Source organism: Budorcas taxicolor, chromosome 13 (genome assembly GCF_023091745.1).
Source record: "Budorcas taxicolor isolate Tak-1 chromosome 13, Takin1.1, whole genome shotgun sequence".
Classification (NCBI taxonomy): Eukaryota; Metazoa; Chordata; class Mammalia; order Artiodactyla; family Bovidae; genus Budorcas; species Budorcas taxicolor.
The window spans coordinates 79,304,548-79,326,284 of NC_068922.1; the positions used below are offsets into that span (position 1 = coordinate 79,304,548).

The following is a 21,737-nucleotide window of genomic DNA, read 5'->3' on the forward strand; positions in this document are numbered from 1 at the left end:
CTCCAAACAGGCAGCTGTCTTTAAGACAACAGACCTGAGTTCCTATCCTTCCCCATCTCTTAACTAGGACCTGTGTGACCTTGAGCCGGTCACTGAATCTCTTCCAACCTTGCTGGTAGAGAAGATAATGACAGTCTCTCCCTCTTCAGAAAGGTTCTGTATATAAAGCACTTTGCACAAAACCAGAGCTGCTGTTGAACCAAGACCCCACACGACAGGCTAAGAAATGATCTGATGCAAATTAGAACCACAATGAGATACCATCATGCACCCCCCCAGGAGTGGCTAGGATGAGAAAAATTGATGACAAAGACAATGAATTGACAAGCTACAGGTGGGGGAAACTTTTTTTTGCAAATCACATAATCAACAATATACGTCCATATGGAACACACAAAAGGATTCTCAGAATTCAACAAGAAGAAAACGGGAATGTTTCACCAAAGAAGACGTGGGTGGCAACCAAGGAGATGATAAGATGTTCGATGTCATCAAACGTTAGGAACATACAGTCAAAAAGCAGGAAGAGAGACCACCACATGTCTATCAGAACGACAAAATGAAAGGACAATAGCAAGCGCTGCCGAAGGTACGGAGCAGAACCCTCACGTTGCTGCTGTGGAACGGGAAACCGGCGCAGCCACTCTGGATGCAGTCTGGCAGGGCTTGGCTTTTGTCTTTTTGCAGAATTGACACACGTTATATAGTAGAAAATATAATAGAAGTTAAATACCCCTATATGGCGTATAATTACATGTGTTTCAGTGTGTGTACAACCATCATCACGATCGAATTTTAGAACATCTTCATCACCCCCCAAAGATGCCCATTAGAAGTCACCCCCACCTCCCAACAGTCTACCTTCTGTCTTTATAGATTCGCCTCTTCTGGACTTTTCCTATAACTATGGAATCACACAATATGTGGCCTTTAAAAGTGAAAGTCACTCAGTTGTGTCCTATGCTTTCCAACCCCATGGACTTTACAGTCCATGGAATTCTCCAGGCCAGAATACTGCCGTGGGCAGCCTTTTCCTTCTCCAGGGCATCTTCCCAACTCAGGGATCGAGCCCGGGTCTCCCGCATTGCAGGCGCATTCTTAACCAGTTGAGCCACCAGGGAAGCCCAAGAATCCTGGAGTGGGTAGCCTATCCTTTCTCCAGCGGATCTTCCCGACCCAGGAATCGAACCAGGGTCTCCTGCATTGCAGGCGGATTCTTTACCAGCTGAGCTTTCAGGAAAGCCCCGTGTGGCCTATAGCGACTGGTTTATTTCAGTCGGCATTGTTTTCAGGGTCCATCCACGTCGTGCCACGTGTCAGAGCCTCGCTCCTTTTGAAGGCTGGACAGCATTCCCTAGCGACGGACACACTACATTTGTTCACCCGCTCATCAGCTGATGGACGGCTGGAGTGCTTCCCCTTTGTGGCAACTGTGAACAGTGCTGTGAATACTTATGTGGTTCGCTGGCCCTGCTTCAACCCTAGTCTCTCTCAACGACGCTTTTCTCATCTGCAAAACGAGGATACCACCACCTCTTAATCACAGAAGCAGGGACAGGTGGGAAAGCACTTTGCAAGCGTAAAACGCCGCAACACAGCAAGGCCCACTTTTTGCACGTCCGGTTCCTGAATCTTCCAGAGCCCACTCTTAAAACTCAGGGACCACAACACTGTAAATCAACTACATCCCAATAAAAATAAAAAACAACTCAATGACTCAATGCCACCGAACCGTACACTTTAAAAGGTCTAAAATGGTACACTTTGGGTATGTTTTACCACCATAAAAAAGCAAACTCAGAGTCACAAAGGTTTATGGAACCCTCGCCACGGGCCAGGTCCCGGGCTGGCTGAGGACGAAACCGGAAGTCAGTCCCTCCTGAGCCGCCCCTCCACGACCCCCAAGAGCCCCGCCCAGGAGGAAGCACCCCCAGCAGGGCTCCCGTCACCCACGCCCCCTTCACTTCTGTCGAGTCTCCTGGTTTATATTTTCAAACTCAAGCAGATTTTGCCCTCTGCTCTATTAATCTGCTTTCATGCTAAAAAAAACAAAACAAAATGTGTTAAATGACTTGCCAACCCAGTGACTGACCCACTCTCATTCTCCACCCCAAGTTGCTGAGTCTGTAGAGCCTGGGGGACGGCCCCTTTGGCTCCATCTACCCCTAGTCCTGCAGGGGTGTGAGCCCCGGGCAGCGATGCCCAGGTTAGCCCCGTGCAAGGCGGGCAGGTGGGCGTCCTATGCGGAGTACTGGAGTCTTGGAAGGAGGGGGTAGGGGAAGAGGGGCCGCTCAGACCAGGGCCTTCCAAAGGGAAAGCACCTGTGAAGTCAAGGAAGGCGTGGCAAGAGTCAAGGTGGGATAGGACCTCTGTCCCCAGTCTGAAATCTTTCAAAAACTCTATTCACACAGGTGACCTCAAGGTTGGGAAAAAAGCATGCACATTAGCCCATTTCTATGAAAGACCTGGAGCTTGGAAGAGACTCCCGACCCCCTATCTGTAGCCCGCCCTCTGCTTGGAATGAAGACCACAGCTGCGTCCTGAGCGTCGCGGCTGGCCTCCCAGGTGGGGCTCCCATTCTTAACAGCAGGCAAGGAACTGAAGCTCAGAGAACTTAAGGCTTCCGCCCCGGTTCACTCAGTAGGTGTGGGGATGGGTATTCGGGTCTGTCTCATCCCAGCTGGGTCCAGGGCATGGTGCTCTTCGCTGCCCGCCCGCCCCACCCGACCAAATTCCAGCCCATCCCCTAAAAGGCTGTTGCACTCATTTCTCCTCCCGCCCACCATCAGGCCCAGAAGAAAGGTGGCGTTTCCCCTGGTGTCTCTCTCAAGCATGAAGCTGTTTTGGAGCGAGAGTCTCCACGTCTGCATCAGGCTGCCTGGCTAGCGGATTTTTTTTTTTTTTTTCTGGCTTGATTTTCTTTAATTCTGGTGGTGATGAGCTGCCTAATAAAATTATGCTAAGTTATGTGCATAGCGAGCAGCATCTTACACTCTAATTACTGGCCGCGTCTTTGAAGAATTCCTGTGCAACTTCCAGGCTAATCAACTCACCTCTTTTCTTGGGTCTGATTAGTCGTGTGGGCCAAGGGGAGCCCCCACCCTCAGCCCCACTCGAATCAGCAGGGCTCTGGATGTTGTTCGCTACTCCAATTGCCTTTTAAAAAATCTGTTTCACATAAAAGGACAAATGAGAATGAATATTTGCCCATCTTTAAGACACTAACTACATTCTTTTCCACAGCCTGTTTCTCGTTATTCTTTCTTTCTTCAGGAGGAATTTGAACACAGCCTGGGTTCCCGCACGCAGTTCATGACTGCAAAGGGCTTCCTCTTCGAAATCCAGCCCAAATGGGCACACTCAAGAAATGTGGCAGCTTCAGAGAAATGTGACCCAGTTAAGTATTGGTTCTTCCTTCAGACTCACCTTCTCAATCAGGGGTGCTCATCTTTCCAGGGCTTGCCTGAGAACAATCAGCTCTGCCCACAGCACCCCAGGTGGGGCTGAACAGAGACCCTTTGTAGTATCTGCTGGAAAAGCAAGAGGAAACTTTAGCCAAGGACCAGCTTCTTCTCCCTCTTATATAACAGTGTCGCTTGTGCCAATAAAGTCGTGCAGAAAGACTGGGCGTGAGAGAGGGCTGACTCTGGTGGGAATGGTCTCGCCGGAACCCCCTTGGAACACAGAGGTGGAGACAGAGACAGACAGGGATGGATCAGTGGGCAGTAGAGAGAGAATATGATGGGCCCCTCGGACACAGGTCAGCTCCTGCCACACTCACGAGCCAACTTTAACATGCTTGCTTGGGTCTCACAGCACTCAGTCTGGATGCCACGGACGGGGGAGGGGCTGGCATACCTGCCTCCCCGCCCTCATCCCAGCACTCTGGCCATGCGCCCTCCTTTCTGCTCCTCCAACACACCCAGCCTTTTCAACCCCAGGGCCTTTGCACACCCTGCTACTTGAACACCACTTCCCCCGGTTCCTTTCCTCCCATCCTTCAGGCTTCTGTGCCAGCAGTCCACCCCAAAGGGCTCTTCTCCAACCCCCATCACTTCCTCTCTCCTTACTTATACCAGATCATCCCTCTGTCTCCCCTTCACCCTGCTTTCTTTGGAGGACATTGGAGTCTCTATCTGCATGTCCCCGTCTCTCCCACACAGAAGACGATAATCATTATGAGGGCAGGGATTATCCATCTTGTTCTCCCCTGTGCCTCCAGCCCAAAGAACAGTACCCAGCACATAGTAGGTGCTCAGTAAATATTTAGCAAAAGAATAAATGAAAATATCAGCATATTCCACAGAACTCTGATCCCTTGTTTTTTGGATTCGGCAATCTTTCTGGAAGGAAGTAAAATAATATATATTCGTGGGTTTATCTAGACCCAATAAAAGGGAAAAAAAAAGTTCTTAAATCTCTTGGAAACATCAAACTCCCAATGTAAGCAAAAGAACTTGCAGGTTGAGTTCTAAGATATGAGACCTGGCTGGTCACTGAGCGTAGGTTGTGGGGCTGGGGACCTTACATATGATTCAGTTACCCCAAATTTTAAGGCAAATCCATTTCAAAATCAAAACCTCAATAAGGAAAGTGGAGTGTGGCCTTACTCTGGCATTCCTACGAGAAGGCAGGCTTTCTGAAAAGATGCTACGTTGTAGATAACTCATCCACCAAAGGCGGGGGGGGGGGGGGGGGGGGGGGGGGGGGGGGGGGTGGGGGGGGGAGGGGGGGGTGGGGGGGGGTGGGGGGGGGGGGGTGAGGGAGGGAAGAGGAAAAACCCCAGGATCGGGTGTCTTTCTCTGCTAAAGCTTCAGATGAAAACCGATCCGGGTGTGCGTGACCCTCCAAAAATCTGCCAGCCCCCAAAGTACTTAAGTTACCCCTCCGACCACAGCCACATGGAGAATGAAATTAAATCCCACGGAAAGATGACTTTTTTTTTTTTAACATTATGCAATGTTTGGATGAAAAAAGGGAAGGGGGGGACTATTAGAAGAAGAAAAAAAAAAACCACCTCATCTTTTTCCCAGAGTTTAGCAAAGCTATTTCTAGCTTTTAACGATATATCTCACCATCACTTCATGGGTAGTTTTGAGAGGCAAGAAGGCGGGGACGTTCTGTTATGTAACCCATTTAAAGTAGGAAATTAGCAAGTCCTGAATGAATTCTGTTACTGTGCTCCGACTTGTGGAAAGTCTGGAGCGACTACAGTTCTGTTCTGAGGTGAGCAAATCCATCATTTACAGATCAGCTCACAAACACCGCAGGGTTTCATGTCACCCTGAAAAGTTTCATAACAAAAACAGCTAAAGTACTTGGGGTGATGGAACATTTCGTCTCTAAACCTTATTAGCCCGAAGAGCAGCGAGGAGGGCAAGGCTTCTCAGTTGCCAATTATTCAAAAATGCAAATATCCGAGATCAAATAAATATTCATCTCACCCTGCTCCCATCTTGCTGGTTTTTTTTTTTTTTCAAGCTAAGTCCAGCAAAACAGTCCGGTCAACAACATAAAAAGAAATGTCTGTTTTTAACGGAGCCGTTGGCCATGAAATAAAATTCTGAAGCTATGAAAGCAGCATCTTGAAACAGAACAGTCGGGTATGGAGGGCCCGGCTGGCGGGTGAAAACAGGAAATAGAAAGGTCTTTTGATCCTCAGGTGCCCCCTAGCGGCGCGGCGGGAGCAGTGCCTGCACGGTCGTGGAATTTCACAGCAGGCAAATGTGGTCTGAAGCCCTTACATCGACCGCATGCGGTTAGGAAAAGTACCGTCCCTCTGCCCTGGAGCGCATGCGTCCCACATGGGCCCAGGGAGCCGCTGGTGACGCGGGCACAGCTAATGTAAAATCCCATCTCTAATCCGTAAACTGAGAACGGCCCTTTCAGCTCACAGCCAGCGAGAGGACACCAGCAGCCTGCACTGCAAACAGCTGCTAATGAAAACATTTGGCCCGCTGGATGCTAACTGGCTTCTTGAGACAAGGAGTTTTACTGCTGGGCTCCTCTGGAAATGAAGGCTCCTACAAAGGGCAAAACTGACGCGTGCAGGTTTCGGGTGGGTTTCTCAGCCGCAACACTTCGGATGCTGGGTTGGGTGATCCTCTGTGTTGGGTGGGCTTGCCCGGTGACATGTAGGGTGACCTGCAGCATCCCTGCACGGTCCTCACTGGATCCCAGCGGAGCACACCCCCCAAGCTGTGACAACCAAAAATGATTTCAGACATTGCCCATGTCCCCTGCAGGACAAAATCGCCCCTGGTGACAAACATACTGAATGAAACACAATGTCCCCTGCATTCTACACAATAGCTTCAAAACCTCTTTTCCCTAAAACTTAAGTGACTTATTTCATGGGATCCTGAATCCTCGATCACTTAACAAAAGGTTGGTGTTTAGTTGCTCAGTTGGGTCTGATTCTTTGTGACTCCATGGACCGTATGCAGCCCGCCAGGCTACTCTTGTCTATGGGATTTTCTGGGCAAGAATACTGGAATGAGTTGCCATTTTCTCCTCCGGGGGAATCTTCCTGACTCAGGGATTGAACCCGTGTCTTCGGCATTGGCAGGCGGATTCTTTACCACTGAGCCATCAGGGAAGCCCCCAATAAAACATACTCAAAGCAATCAAAGACTGTGGATATAAATAAAATATGAATCATAAAATAAATGTTTGCCTTTTTTAATAGAGATCATTTTTTGAAGTTCTAACATGTCTGGAATAGGCAACAGTACAGAATAATAAATAATACATGTATTTGTGGGGTTTTTTGCTGAAATTGAAATACTTCTTCACCCAGAGAAAAAGCTCTTTACTTTTTATGTACCACAAGACACACAAAATAGGAGCATTATCATAAAAAGCTCTCATTCTGACACCAGCATTTCATGTTTCTGCACAAATTAAAATGATCCCCGAAGGCATAAAGTACACAAGCTTTATTGGGCAACAGCAACGGGCCACGCTGGCAGACAAAACAGAACCGTTCAGAATCACGCAGGATCACATGTGTGTCATCACGGCATCAAGAATTTAAATCATCTGGGAGTTCCTGCTAAATTCAAGTTCTGTACCAGAGCTTCTCTCTAATCAAAAAAACGCTGTCCTGGTGAATATTGGCCGAGAGGATTACAGATAGTCTACTAATGAGGAAGTCAAGGAGCCCTAGAGGAATTCACAGACAGACCCATCGCAACAAAGTAATAAATGAGCCACAGTTTTTTTTTTTTTTTGCAAATACCATGCCCCTTCCCCAGCTGCCCCCCAACAAATACAATATTCACTGACATTGCCCAGCAACACCAACAGACAGTGCCTCCAGCCACACTGTGAGAGAGAAGACCAGATTCCCTGGAGCAAGGCGCTGGCTGGAGAAGAGACTGCAAATCCCCAAGTACTGCCACACTGCTCACGTGCTTCCAGGTTTTGTACAAAAGCATAACATATACACGTGTTTCTAAGATAGAATGGACATAATTCATGGAACTATTTCCTAAGAAGTATATATAAACGACAAAAAAAAAGTGCTTTATGTTAAAAGGTGAGAGAAATAAAGTCTTGCCTTTGCAAAGCTCCTTGCATATTTCTTAATGAAAAAGAAAACCATGACTGACAGGATTTTAACACAGCGAAATCCAAGTACGTCTTTGAAACTCTTGAGGTGACATCATGCGCTCACACACACACACATTCCAAACACACAAAAAAGGTCGAAGATAAAAATGGCTGATGGGTGTTGGCCTTAAAAAGGATGGAGCAGAACATACAGGTCCCATTTGCAATTTTGGCGGAGGTTAAAAATGCTGCCCCGTAAACGCGCAAGAGCGTTGCATCCCCACCCTAGGAAAAACAAAACAGAGTATGAGAGCAAAGGTCTGGAGAAAAAATAGGCATGATCGTGTCAATTCCCAGTGAGCACAAAAGCTCAAAATACATTCAAAAGTACCGTCAGTATAGTCTAAATTTTCAGCAGAAGCCATATGGGGAAAAGGGTAAGCAGACGCTGGTATTTAACATCACTGCTACAAAAAAGGGTTTCGCTAGGAAAGTAAGTCTGGGATCTGGATACAATGAAGTGGGAGGACTCTCAGCTCTTGGCCCCCCAGCTCCAGGCAGCTGTAAACAGACGGACCTGCTCCAAAGTCTAGCTGCTCCCGGGGTGCCCTTCTTCACTTCGGGGAAACGTCCTTTGCCCCAAGCAGCCCGAGTCAGTGTGGCCAGCCTCACCAGGCTCCACTGGCAACACACACGAGCACACACAGGCTCTCAAAACGGCATCAAGACAGGCGGAGACAGGAAGTCACTCAAGCTAGAGAAGCTCGTCCGGTCACTGCCCTAGAGAAAGGGAGGAGGGAACCGGAGGGAAAAGACACACCAATCGGACTGCTCAGCTGCCTCCACACACCCCGTCGCCAAAAAGACAAGAATCCATCAATTACAAAAGAAATACCTAGTATTGTTGACGGGCAGGAGGACGTGTCATTCTTGTTTTCAAACTTTGAAGGAAAGTATTTAACTAGCACTGTGCCTGTGTGCCGGGGGGGAGGGGGGGTCTCTGGCTTCCAATCAAACTGGCTGCGGGAGACTTGGGGCCACTGAGTTCCAAGGTGAGGGGACCTCCAAGCTGTCAGCGGTGCGTCCTCAATTCCTTCCCAGGTGGTGAACAGAGTCTCATGCTTAAGGTTTATGACTCAGGAGCTTCCTCTAAAACGGGGGGTTTTGCTTGTGTCCTTGTCTTCTGCCTGCAGAGAGGCTAAGCCGGGACGTGCCCGTGCGCGCTGGCTCTATAGGAAGGATTGCGTCTGCTGTGTGCAGGTCAGGATCCAGTACCCTCAGCTGACTCGTGGCTCCCACCCTGCGGGTCTCCAGCATGTGAGAAGCAGATGTGTGTTTTCCTAGACACTTGGCACTTCTGCGGGCGGTGGGAACAGGCTACCTGCCGGCGGGCTGGCTCTCTGAGGTGGCCACGGTCTCGTCTCCACGCGCACGTTGGATCCTCAGCTCTTGGCTGCCTCCACCGGGGTGTGGTGAGAGACTGAGCGAGTGGGTTTGTGCACAGCACGAGGGAGCACGTCTGACCTCCGGGCACGGCTTCTTCCACTCCCCTGCGACCCTTTCTCCCTCTCAGATGCCAGTAAGGAGTTTAGTCAACTCAAGCACCACAATCAAAGTTGGGAAGTAAAGAAAAATCCAAAGAGACCATCTTCATTCCCCATCTCTGCTGTTAATCTAAACATTTCCTACTGAGGGTTCCAGGAGACCTTCCTGTGGAAGCCATCACCTGTCTGTGAACAAGGTCAAGGTCAGGGCTTGAGAAAGGGGAGAAGGACCTTCAGACTCCCAGGTCGACAGGGCTGACCTCCAGGCAGACAGACAGGTGCAAGAGCACTGAGCACACCTTCCTCCTGCCCCACCTCTGAAACCACATAAAATCACCCAGCAAAGACTCCAGACTGGCTCATTCTTCCTCAAAGTTTTGGAGCAAGATCTTCTTCCTAAATAACCATTCATTTAATGCAACATTTATTTCCTGTGGGGCAGAAATGGCTGGGACAGAATGGGAAAAAATCTCGCAAAACTGCAGAATCTTGAAAACAAAAATAGAAGTGATGTCATAGTCAGTTTAGCAATGCCTGCAACTTACTGTCATTCTATAAAGTTTTAAGAGGGCAACGGAAATACATCAGTGTATCAAGCGGTCCAAAGGCAAGGACCTGGTGTCCCCAGAAATCCAAAAGCGGGCTTACCCATGGGGGAGGTGGCCATAACTTACACCTCTGAAGCACAAGAAGAACCAGGCCAAAGAGCTGCAGGGGACGCAGTCAGAAAAAATTAATCACAAATCTAAGATCTCAAGCATGATCAGCTCTTGCAGATCTGCCAACCTAACCCTTCTGGCACACACATGTGGCTTCTGGAGGGAGAGACTTGAAAACCCAAGAAAGCTTTGCCGGGCCACGGCCAGCGCTTGCAAAGTCTCTTGTTCCTCTGAAACAAGAAGCCACGGCTTTATAAGAAACAGTCGCACAGGGCCCCACCCGAGTTGGGGAGAGGAATCTCCACTCGCGGCCGCCTTTGAGCAAGCTTCCCTTGAAATCCGGAGGCAGTGCAAGCGAGCCCAGACCGCAAAGCTGTAGTCCAGGCCTCCCCCCACCCCAAGCTCCTCACTCAGAGCTGCCACTGATGACCCACAACACGCTAAAACATGGCCCCCTCTGTCGCTGCGTCCTCAGCAATTCCTCCGAACCGGAAACAGACTCCTGTGGACGTCAAGACCCCCATCCTTGACCTTTCCACCTCGGACTCAGAGGGTCTGAGTCACACGTGTGACGTGGTCTAAAGAATTAGCTGAGTGTCTTGTCACACTGTCGGCACGTGGAGGGGCCACCCAGTGGCACGTTTCCTGCTGAAAAAGAGAAAAGTCCCAGGGTGTCCTCAGATAGCCACTGGGTTTGTAATTATTACCAGGTCCAAACAAAGCAAGATAACACCTTTGAAATTCTTTTACGAGGTGGTAGGTGACGTTAACGTGAACGCCGGGGCTGTAGACGCTGAGCTGGGGGAAGGATAACGTGCCTCTCTCACTCCCTTCTCATGGCTTTTTTGTAATTCCAGGAATCCAGCGCCGTTTGACAAGCCAGGCTGCCTTAGAAAGGATATTTAGCGTTTCAAAACTAAGATTACCGTCTGCTTAACTTTTTTAACCAAACAGCACCGTCTTTTCCCCAAAACCAACACCAGGAGCTCTATCTTTCTCTGAAACCAGTTTTTTAAAGGGCAGAAAGATGTAAAAAGTGCACACACATTGGGATGGTTTAAAACAACGAGAAACCCTCTATGGTTTTCAACTGGACAGAAACTTTTAGCACAGGACAATGAAATTCAAGTCGTAAGGAAGCCTGCACGGCGACGCACGCGCCAACCTCTGGGCTGGGCCACGGGGTTTCAGAGTCACGTTCAGTCCTCCATGAACTGCCAGGGGCTCAGACAGGCCCACGGGGGCCCTCGGGCGCCTGCCGCCCGCGTGTGCCAGGCCGGGGCTCTGCGGAAGCCCAGAGCCTCGGCGGTGGGCCTGCACAGTCCCCGGGCGGTGGTCAACAGGAAGCAGCTTGGACTCTGCCCGCCAGGCGTGTGCGCAGCCCGGGGTCCCCTCCCGCACTCGGCCTAGGACGTGAGCTTCGAGTAGCTGGGAGGTGAGAACCGTCGTCGCAGGTACTTGAGGACGTAGAGGGGCAGACAGCTGACCAGGGTGATGACGGACACTTTCCAGAGGAAGGACAGCGTGGCGATGAAGTACACATCTGTGGGGAGACAGAGCACAGCAGTGGGCGGGGGTGGGGGTGGGGGGGCGTCCAGCCGGTGGCCTGACAGCTGCGCTCCCCTCCTCCCTCTGACCTGCTTCTGCAGCTTCCGGATCTTCCGTGAAATGCTGCTTTCAACAACTGGGAAAAGAAAACTATGGCATGGGGTGGGAGGGGGGAACCCTTCCAGGTGTTTTTGATTTGGAATCTGACAGCTGGAGGTTTTTCTTTCTAAACCTGGCAGAAAGGGAGGCTCGAATACATGGTTCTGCTTCCGAGCGGCTTTTTGCCTTCATCTTGGTGAAAGTCACAGAAGCCGGAGCCAGGTCTGAGGGCAGAACAAGGCGGTGGAGACCCCTGGTCAGGACGAGCATGACCTTGGGCAGGGCAGGGGTCGGGGGGCGCTAGCGTGAGATCCCCTCCTGGCTCCAGGACAGTCGTCCCTGCAGTTAGGTGGTTTTTTGCGAGAGGAGCGACAGCTAGTGAGTACCAGCAGAACTGGGGATATCTCCCCTGCCTCTTGAGCAGAAGCTGGGGAAATGCAGTGGGCACTGAGTAACCACCTACTAAGTGCCACGCCGAAGGCCCCACCCATGGGCTGCTTGCCCAGTCCTAGGGCAGGTCCACGTCTAAAGCGATGACTGAAGCTCCTGGGGGCAGGCTCGTCTGGCAAGCCTCTGTGACTCCCCGGAGTCAAGCTGCTGAAATGCACGTGTAGGTGCTCACAAAACCCATTCAGGGAGGCTTTTCAAGCAAGTGTGAAGCTGTTCTAAGACTTCATCTTCCGTGGGAATGCTGCTGTATCAAACTCTTAAGGAGCAGTTTGCTGATAAACAAGAGGCAGGATGGAAGATGCCTCTGCAATAAGGCAGAGCTTCTCAAGCCAACAGCCGTGTTACGTCCTGCTGACAGTCCCTTACTCTCCAGCAAGCCTGACTTGGCTCACCAGCTCCGCAGCTCCATGGAGCCCAGCACGGTGACCAGCTCCCTGGAGAAAGCCCAACAGGTCCTCGAATTAAACAAATCCCCTTCTAAGCAAGTGGGCATGGGGCGTGGTTTAAAGACCACACTCAGCACTGAGATCACGCCCACCGGCCTCAGTTCCAGGAGGCCGACTGTCAACAGTGCCTTGCTCCACGGGACGCCAGTGAGACAAGGAGGGCTGCTGAGTGCAAACACCTGCTGGACACAGGACCCAGCCCACGAGGGGCCCGCCTCCCTCCCAAGCTGAGGCCCCTGGGCCCGCTGGGCAGGCTGTGTGTGTGCCCCAGCCGGGGGCGGGCGAGGCCCTTACCAATGAACTCATGCAGGAACACGAGGGAGGCGATGTAGCAGGCCAGGCTGAGCAGCTCGGCCACCGTCATCAGCCAGTGCCAGCTCTGGATGGTCAGGGCCACCATGAGCAGCTCCGTGAGGATGAGCGACGTGAAGGAGATGGCCACGATGTGCACGAACTCTGACTCGAACAGCAGCAGCGCCCCGTACATGATGGTGCTCCCTGTGGGGGGTCCACATGGGAGGGGTCCGCGTGGGGAGGGGGTCCGTGTGGGATGGGGTCTGCGTGGGGGGGTTCCGCGTGGGGAGGGGGGTCCGCGGCGGGGGGAGGTATCCACATGGGCGGGTCCGCGTGGGGGGGGTCCACGTAGGGGGGTCCACGGGGGGAGTTCGAGGGGGGGGGGTCCGCGTGGGGAGGCGTCTGCGTGGGGGGAGGTCCGCATGGAGGGGGATGTGCGTGGGGAGGGGGTCCATGTGGGGAGGGGTCCACGTGGGCGGAGGTCCGCATGGGGGGGTGCGTGTGGGGAGGGGGTCTGCGTGGGGAGGGGCCCGCAGCCCCGCTGCTGGGCACCGATGCCCCCCATTCCCCCAGGACACAGCCTGCTCGCCCACACCTGACCTCGCTCCTCTGCATTTAGACAAGAAAGGTACCATTTGGTCAAGGATGGTAATGAGAAGCCTTCAGGAGGTTTGAAAGGCAGGCAGCAGATCCTAGTTCTCCTATGTTCTTTTTTTTTCCTTTTAAATTTTTTGGCCACGCTGAGCAGCGTGTGGGGTCTTAGTTGCCCAACCAGGGATCACATGGAAGCATGAGGTTGAACTGCTGGACAGCCAGGGAACTCCCTAGCTCTGCTACACGCCTTCTGACTTATATACAATTGAGAGTTGATCTCCGGGAGGGAAAGGAAAAGATAGACGGGAAAGACAGGAAAAGAGGCAGAAGGAGGAGGTAACTATCTGGATTGGGGGGAACAAGAGACAGAGGTTTCTGTATTTTATTTGAAATGACAGACATGGCCAGCCACCGAAGAACACAGTAGGGGCTCTGAAGGGCTCTGAGGTGGTCGTGCTCACAGAGACACAGCAGGGAACAGTGACCAGCAAGGAGCTGAGGGGAGGAAGGGAAAGGCGCGCTTGCTGCTGGACGGATACACAAGTTTCCGTTCTCAAAGCTGAGCAGGTTCTGGAGATACACTGAACGCTACTGAGCTGGGCACTTCAGAAGAGTTATGACGGTAAACGGCATGTTTTGTCTCTTCTACCTCCCACCCACCCCCGAAAAACATGCACAAAATAAACAGGCAGCTGAGAGACACTCGAAAAATCCTGCACCCGTGCTGAGAAGAGAAAGGGAGCTGGGGGAGAGTCTAGATAAGCACCTTTTCATCCAGAATTGCAGGGACTGAATAGACAACGTCTCATGTTGATCACACACACTAGCTATGTGAGGTCATTGGTTACAAGCAGGGCCAGGAGACGGAAGCCCCAAAACTCAGGTGAGTCTATCACAACAGAGCTGGGGGTGGAGGGGGTGCGGCAAAGCGCCACTGCTTGTTGCTGTGAATTTTCACGTTGGCTCTGCTTTCTTCAACCAGACACACACACGGCACTTTGCTACACCTATTCGAAAGACCCCTTCAGACTGTTCTATTGACAGGGTAGCCCCCCCAACAAATCCAATGGTCGCTACACTTTTTACCTACACATCACCTCATCAGTAAAAATCACTAAGCATGAATCCCTAACGGACAATATGTCTTTGTGAACTATCCATGTGTACCTGTGCAGACAGACATAGAAAGCAGGCCCACTGTACAAATACATCAGCTACATTACACACCAGTAAAGAGAAATTCTAAACAGAGTGAGAAAAAAGTATACACAAAAAGGGCTTGATATTTCCTGTCCATATTCTAGTAAATCAGCTTACAAAGGCTCTAGTCGGAGGGACCCTCTCTGGAGCCCACGGAAGTAAATCCGTTGTTCAAAAACTAGAGCTGGACCTCAGAAAACAAGGACATCCCAGAAAGCAAGCATTTGTTTGTTACAGTGACTCCAATACCCCAGCAAGCTCTGATTAGTATTAGTTACGTTTTTCTGTGGGCTTCCCTGGGGGTTCAGGCGGTAGAGAACCTGCGTGCAATGCAGGAGACTCAGGTTCGATCTCTGGGTGGGGAAGATCCCCAGGAGAAGGGAATGGCAACCCACTCCAGTGTTCTTGCCTGGAAAATCCCATGGACAGAGGAGCCTGGCGGGCTACAGTCCACGGGGTCACAAAGAGTGGGACACGACTGAGTGACTAGCACTTTCTCTGATTTTGCCTCAGTTCAGCTGGCAGCACCACGTCACACGTGTGACTCTGGGCCCCACAACTGCGTCCTCAGGACTTGCAGAGGGGGCTTCCGGGGGCCCAATGCCACGCTCCTGACTGCTGCCTCAAGATTCTAGCTGTTTCTCTTTGTGTTCTACAGACACAGCACAGGAAATGCGACCCTCAGGCCAAGGCCAGAGCACAAGACAGGGGGTGGTTTCGCCCGTCCTTACCTTGATAGATGCTGATCAACACCCATATCAGGAACGTCTTGTAAGACAGCGGCCGCCCCTGAGCGAGAGAGGAGGAGACGGGGTGGGTCAGCAGGCAGGGCTCGGCCAGGGCGCCAGGCGCCTTCAGACGCCCCTGCGCCAGCCAGACCAGACAATCTGCCTGTTTCCATCGGAACAGTGGCTCACACACGCCCAAATACATTAGAGAAACGACATTTTTTTTTAAGAGAAGTGATTTTAGATAAAATAAGGCTGCTCTTATTAAAAATCCCTTGAGGACAAAAAAATGCAATTACAAACACACAGGTTTTTCCGGACGGTACATAAGAGCATTTCCAGGGGCACAAGGAGCAGCTGCAGGACAGAACTTTTGGGGCTTCTAAAAAGGTGTGAGGAGGTTTGTTTCCTATTGACCTATCAGTGTTACGGTTTAACAGTCTTTACGTGTGCATACAACAGTTTAAGAAAAATGATAAGCCCCCACGCCTTCCTCTCAAAAGAAAGCCATCAGTTCAAGTGTGTTCACATCAGACTTGGAGTGTCCATGTGAAATACATTACAAGAAGCAGAAAGGTGAGGTCTTTGAACAATTTGAGTAGAGTCTATACTATACCTTTCGCTGACAGGGTGAGAAAAGGTCTAAGAAATGTATCATAAAAATAAAGACGTGACCATAGCCACAGAATAGCTTTGTGGGTTAAGGCAGAAAACATCTGCCTATATAAGGCAAACAGGCTGCATTAAATGCATGTTAATTTATAATTTAAATAAAGTAGCAGGGAAGGTGGGAAGAGGGGGTAATGGGGCTGGAGGAGGAGCCGGCAGGCACTCAGGGAACCTTGAGCAGGTCTTTGTACAGCTCGGGGTACAGCATGGCCACTTCCGACTTGACGTCTTTGTCCAGAACCAGCGAAAACACGGGAAACATGGTGTAGATGGTGGAGTACCTGCGAGAAAGAAGACCCCTCAGCGGAGAGCCAGCCAGGCGCCCCCGCCACTGGAGACCAGCTTCCACCGCTTCACTGAACAACCGTCCACGCAGCGCCTGGGGGACGCAGGGCCGGTGTGAAGCCCTGGAGATGCGAGATGCAAGGCAGACAAAATTGCCTGCCTTCAGGAGCGCCAGTGCTGGGAGTCAAAAAACCAAACCCAGTAAACCGTGCCACGTGCTGGAGGTAGGGTGTCGAGGAGGGAAACACGAGGGGGAGGAGGGAACAAGACACGGGGTGAGATGGTGCGACTCCAGAGAAGGTGGACGGGAGATGAGACGGTTGAGGAAACGCCCACAAGAGGAGAGGGGAGGCCGTGTCGGTGTCCAGGGAGGAGCCTCCCAGGCGGACACAGCAGCAAGGGCAGAGGCCCCGAGGTGGAAGTGTGTCTGTCCTGTGAAAAGGGCAGCAAGGCGGCCCACGTGGCCAGAGCCGCGCAGGCGGGGGGACGCAAGCAGATGAAACCCGAGGGGAGGGGGACCAGGTCCCAGGGAGGCACGTGGAGCCTAAAGCCCTGGCTCTGTTCTGGCAGGTTCCGCCACAGTTCTAGGACCTGACAAAGGGCAGGCCGTTTTCCCAGTTAGAAGCAGGCAGAACCCCAGTGCCGGTTCTCAGGCTGAACGTCAGAAGACGTACTTTGTAAGACGGCCCTGGGGGCAGCGGGCCCCTCTGTGCCTCCCGCCTTGGTAACCAGCCGCCCTACCAGCATCTATACGGGCCGGGGGGAAACCAAACTCCACCTCCCTGGGTAACTCAGAGACCAGCACATCCTCTGCAAAGGTCAAAAGGAACGTCACAAATTCCAGGTCAGGAACAGGGGTGGATGTGACGGCAGCAACCGTCCAAGGGGCAGCACAGGGCACGGCACAGGCTCTCCCAAGGGTGCGTGCCCCCGGGACGGCACAGGCTCTCCCAAGGGTGCATGCCCCCGGCACGGCACAGGCTCTCCCAAGGGTGCGTGCCCCCGGCACGGCACAGGCTCTCCCAAGGGTGCGTGCCCCCGGGAGCGAGGCTCTGGCTGCCTCAGAGACTCACCGGCAGGCGCTCGCTGCAGGCGGCCATGGCAACAAGGGTCCTTCCCAGATCCCCTCTCTCTGCTTTTCCTAAGACCCCTCAGGGACTTCAGTTTTGCCTGGTTGCCAATTATCTGATAACCTCAGGCTCTCGCAGGCCAGCACGGTTCAGTCATCAGGTACAGAGGGACCACAGACAGACTGGACTCGACCTCTGCACTCTGGTTACGAGCTTACCAGTTCAAAATCATATTAACTCAAGAAGGCTCTAAGCCAGACTGCCAGACCAGCCTTGACTTGGGGACCGCGGCATCTTTAACACAATGCTTCTTCCTTCTTCTGTGGTGGTCGAGGGGTGGCTCATTAAAAATTAATACTTTGTCTGGACTTTCTTACCCAATGATGAGGAATCCTTGATAGAGGGGGACGGAGGCAAAGTAAAACACGGAGGAAAACACAGCCTGTGCCAAGGAGAAAAAAGGACGTTACCAAAAACTGTAAGCAAAGCGCCTGTGTCTGTATTATAAACACAGCATCAACACTCACACAGCGCTTATTTTACACCTGCCTGTTACAGTGCTTTAAGTCTATTCGCTCATTTAATTCCTACAGCAACCCTACCAAGGAGGTGTTGCTATCACTGTACCCACTCTACAGATGAGGGGAGTGAGGCGCAGAGTTTCAGTGACTTGCCCAACATAGCAGAGCTTGTAAGGGACAGAGCCAGGAGTCACGTCAGAGGGCTTAGCTCCAGGGTCCAGCTCCTCTGTAAGCATTTATTAACTTACACACAAGCCAGACCTGGGAATACCTTGCATCTGATCTCGGTGAGTCTCCATAACAACCCACAAGATCATGTCCTAATACCGCCTACATCATAGAAGGGGAAAGCAAGCAGGTAAATGGCCCTGCAGGATTCAAGCCCTGCTCTGTCCCCAGAACCCACACACCCAGCGGCGCAAAATCACCTCCTCTTTGGGTGTACAACCGATGAACAAGCTGGCGTATGCGTGGAAACAGACACAGAAAAATATCCTCCACCCTACGGATATGTACCAGTTACCCTGGAGGGTGGGATCCAGAGAAGGCTTCCCTTCTCATATTACACGTTCTACTTTGCTTGGAAATTTCTACGAGGAGCCCTAACCTACTACCTCTGCAATCAGACAAAAGCGATAGAGGTATTTACCAACCCCTGCTGCCTGATTTGGAGAATGTTAGCGGTGAAACCTGACTGGGAGGTGAAACCAGGCTTGACGCTCTGTTATTTCCTTCTCTGAACACCTACTGACCTCGACAGAAGCAGCGACCGCTAAGCTAATTAGTCAAAACCTACCGGAGGCCAGGGGCAGCTGTTGCCTGAAGGATTTTAAAACCTGAACACGGAAGAAAATCACTGAGGACAGTGACTGCAGCCATGACATTAAGAGACGCTTGCTCCTTAGAAGAAAAGCTATGACCAACCTAGACCGCATATTAAAAAGCAGAGACATCACTTTGCCAACAAAGGTTTGTCTAATCAAAGCTATGGTTTTTCCAGTGGTCATGTACAGATGTGAGAAGGGAAAGAGAAAGGGAAGTCACTCAGTCCTGTCCGACTCTTCGTGACCCCATGGACTGCAGCCTACCAGGCTCCTCCATCCATGGGATTTTCCAGGCAAGAGTACTGGAGTGGGGTGCCGTTGCCTTCTCCAAGAGATGTGAGAAATGGACTATAAAGAAGGCTGAGCACCAAAGAATTGATGCTTTTGAATTGTGGTGCTGAAGAAGACTCTTGAGAGACCCTTGGACAGCAAGGAGATCCAACCAGTCCATCCGAAAGGAGATCAACCCTGAATATTCACTGCAAGGACTGATGCTGACGTTGAAGCTCCAGTACTGATGCGAAGAGATGACTCACTGGAGAAGATCCTGATGCCGGGAAAGATTGAGGGCAGGAAGAGCAGGGGACGACAGAGGATGAGATGGCTGAGTGTCATCACCGACTCGATGGACATGAGTTTGAGCAAGCTCCAGGAGATAGTGAAGGATAAGGAAGCCTGGCGTGCTGCAGTCCATGAGGTCGAAAGAGTCAGACACGACTGAGTGGCCAAACAACAAATGGAAGGAAAGGCTGGGCCAGCCTAGTGGCTAGAAAGAGTGTGGACCAGAGACCTGTCGCCCTCATCGCCTGTCGTGGGCCTTGGCTTGGTACAGAGCTCAGGACACAGGTGGCGCCGAGGCCCATGGTCACGGGCAGCCTGGCCCTGCCCTGGTTGTGACTTCGGAACTGAAAGGTGAAAGCCCCCTTTCAGATGACTTTTCACACAGGCTGCTGCCCAGGAAGGAGGATTGTAAAAAGGTCAAGAATCCCGGTGTTCAGTTTTGCAAATCAGTCAGGAACCTCTTCCTCTAAATGGGCCAGACTGACCATAACACCTTCACCCTGGAAACAGCAGTGTGGAAAATAAACGTGCCATATCTTCATCTATCTCAGAGGCCACTGTCAAGGCGCAACTCTAAGGGGACTCTCTCAGCCAGTTACTTTTGGCACAGTGGACAGGGTTAAGGGGTTTTTTTACTGGGGATGAGGGAGTGGTTGGTTTGTTTTTTCCCTCGATAGCACAAAGAACAATTCCTCACGCTAAAATTGTTTTTTTCTGAATCCATGTCTATGGTAACATACGGGCATTACAGAAGTAAATTCATCCAGGCCAGCTTGTGTGTGTTTGCCTGAGAATGAGCTGATTAATCTCCCAGTGATTAAAACCATGACATTATCCAGTCCAACTGATGAGCTTACATAACATAAAAGTACAGATGTGGTCTGATGAACCCCGGCATCTGTTAGCATTTTAATCGTGTTGATGAAAATCACTTAAAAGCTCCTTCACTCATAAATGCAATAGATATTGAAAACAGAACCGCCCCCAGCCCACCCCCGCAGATGCACAGATGAGCCAGGGGAGGGGGAATCCTCCTGAAGGCAGGGTGTCTTTCGCATATGATTAAACAGCTTCCCCACACATTAAAACAACACCTTAACCTAGAATGGTCAAATTCAGAGAGTCATAAAGTGCACTGGTAGATTCCAGGGGCTGGGAGGAGGAATGGGGAGCTGGTGTTTAATGGACAGAGTTTCAGTTTAGAAAAGTGAGAGATTCAGGAGATGGACGATGGTGAGAATCACACAGCCTTGTGAACGCTGTACGCAACACCGCTGCAGTGCGCACTTACGTGTGGTTTAAACGACGTTGTACATTATGTGACTTTTACCACAATAAAAAAGTAAAAGGATAAAACCTCACCTTAGCTTTACACATTAGCCTGTTTTGCTTTTATTTATGATGTAAGGATGCCTTCAGCACTTTATGCCTTAATAAAACTCTCTGCTTCTCAAAGTAGCCCTCTCTGCGGGGCCAGGGCCAAGACCCTTGAACAGAGTGATGCCCCCTTGACAGGTGGAAAGACTGAAGTCCAGAGTGGTAACGTGACTTGCTCAAGGTCTCAGAGACACCTGGGGATATGGGTCCAAGATGAACCATTCCTAAGTTCTCACCACTTAACTGGGGCTCTTTTTCACCTAAATGCCCAAGGAAGAAAATCAGCCAATAGATGTTCAACACCCAAAATGTTTTCTTTCCCTGCTTTGAGCCTCCTCCGTACCACGACTTCACTGCCATGGCCCAGTGATAGACTATGAAGGAGCTGGGGGGACAGAAGATGGGAAGATACCTTATACATTCTGGAATCCTTTGTGAAAAAGCAAGATGTTACTCTTTGGGTCTGACCCCTGGGTCAGGAAGATCCCCTGAAGGAAGAAATGGCAACCCAGTACAGTGTTCTAGCCTGGAGAATTCCAACGGACAGAGGAGCCTGATGGGCTACAGTCCATGGCGTCACAACGAGTCGGACACGACTGCGCGATGAACACTTTCAACTCCCCGAGAGGATGGACAACTGGGATGAGCAGGCTGGACCCCCAGCCTGGCTGTGCTGGAGGCAGAGCTGAGGTGCACTGGGCTGTCCCACTCTCACTGAGTGCCCCCTTAGGTGGAGGCAACATATGCCCCCCAGAATGGAAGGCAGTAGGGAGACCTGGAGTAAGGGCAGGCACCAGGGGCCCCTGCCTGGGTGGACTAAATCCCTGAAGGATATTGTGCCAATTCCTCGCCCTCACTGAGCCTCAGCTTCCCCATCTGTAGAATGGGCACAGACTACAGTGAAGACTGCAGGTGCCCCTGCTTTGTGAACACTTAACCTGCTGCCCAGGGTACAGGACGCTCTCAAAAAAGGCACACTGTTTGTCTGGGGCTGCTCTCTGTCGGTCCTCGATTCTGCATGCGGAAAACTCTGTGCTGGAATATTCATTTGGCGTTTACCTCTGTGTCCTTCTCTCTGGCAAACTAAGGATGACAACTCACCCCAATACACGAACCCAAGTCACCCCACCACTGTCCATCTCGTGCCCCGGCCAGGCCCCACCGTTGACGCTCTGCAGAGCAAGCCCAGCCTTGGCCCCCACACAGGAGGGCTCCAGGCAGGCGCTCCTAGCTCTTTTGGAGTTGCGGGGGGAGTGGTGCAGGAGAGGAGGGTTGGAACTGGCCTGGCGGGGTCACTGTTCCAAAGCTGCTTCT

The 21,737-nt window shown here is 51.4% G+C and overlaps 1 protein-coding gene across 3 annotated transcripts in view; it reads right to left on the reverse strand.

Moving 5' to 3' along the window:
- Nucleotides 1–6,923: 6,923 nt before the first annotated feature.
- ATP9A (ATPase phospholipid transporting 9A (putative)) overlaps nucleotides 6,924–21,737 on the reverse strand; it is a 129,541-nt gene continuing 114,727 nt past the window's right edge. For all 3 annotated transcript variants that reach the window (XM_052650750.1, XM_052650751.1, XM_052650752.1), the window contains exons 24-28: nucleotides 17,518–17,582; nucleotides 15,958–16,066; nucleotides 15,120–15,177; nucleotides 12,595–12,798; nucleotides 6,924–11,300 (exon numbers count right to left, since the gene is read on the reverse strand). In XM_052650750.1, the coding sequence (XP_052506710.1) occupies nucleotides 11,164–11,300; nucleotides 12,595–12,798; nucleotides 15,120–15,177; nucleotides 15,958–16,066; nucleotides 17,518–17,582 (573 nt within the window). In that variant the 3' untranslated portion in view covers nucleotides 6,924–11,163. The remainder of the gene's footprint in view (nucleotides 11,301–12,594; nucleotides 12,799–15,119; nucleotides 15,178–15,957; nucleotides 16,067–17,517; nucleotides 17,583–21,737) is intronic.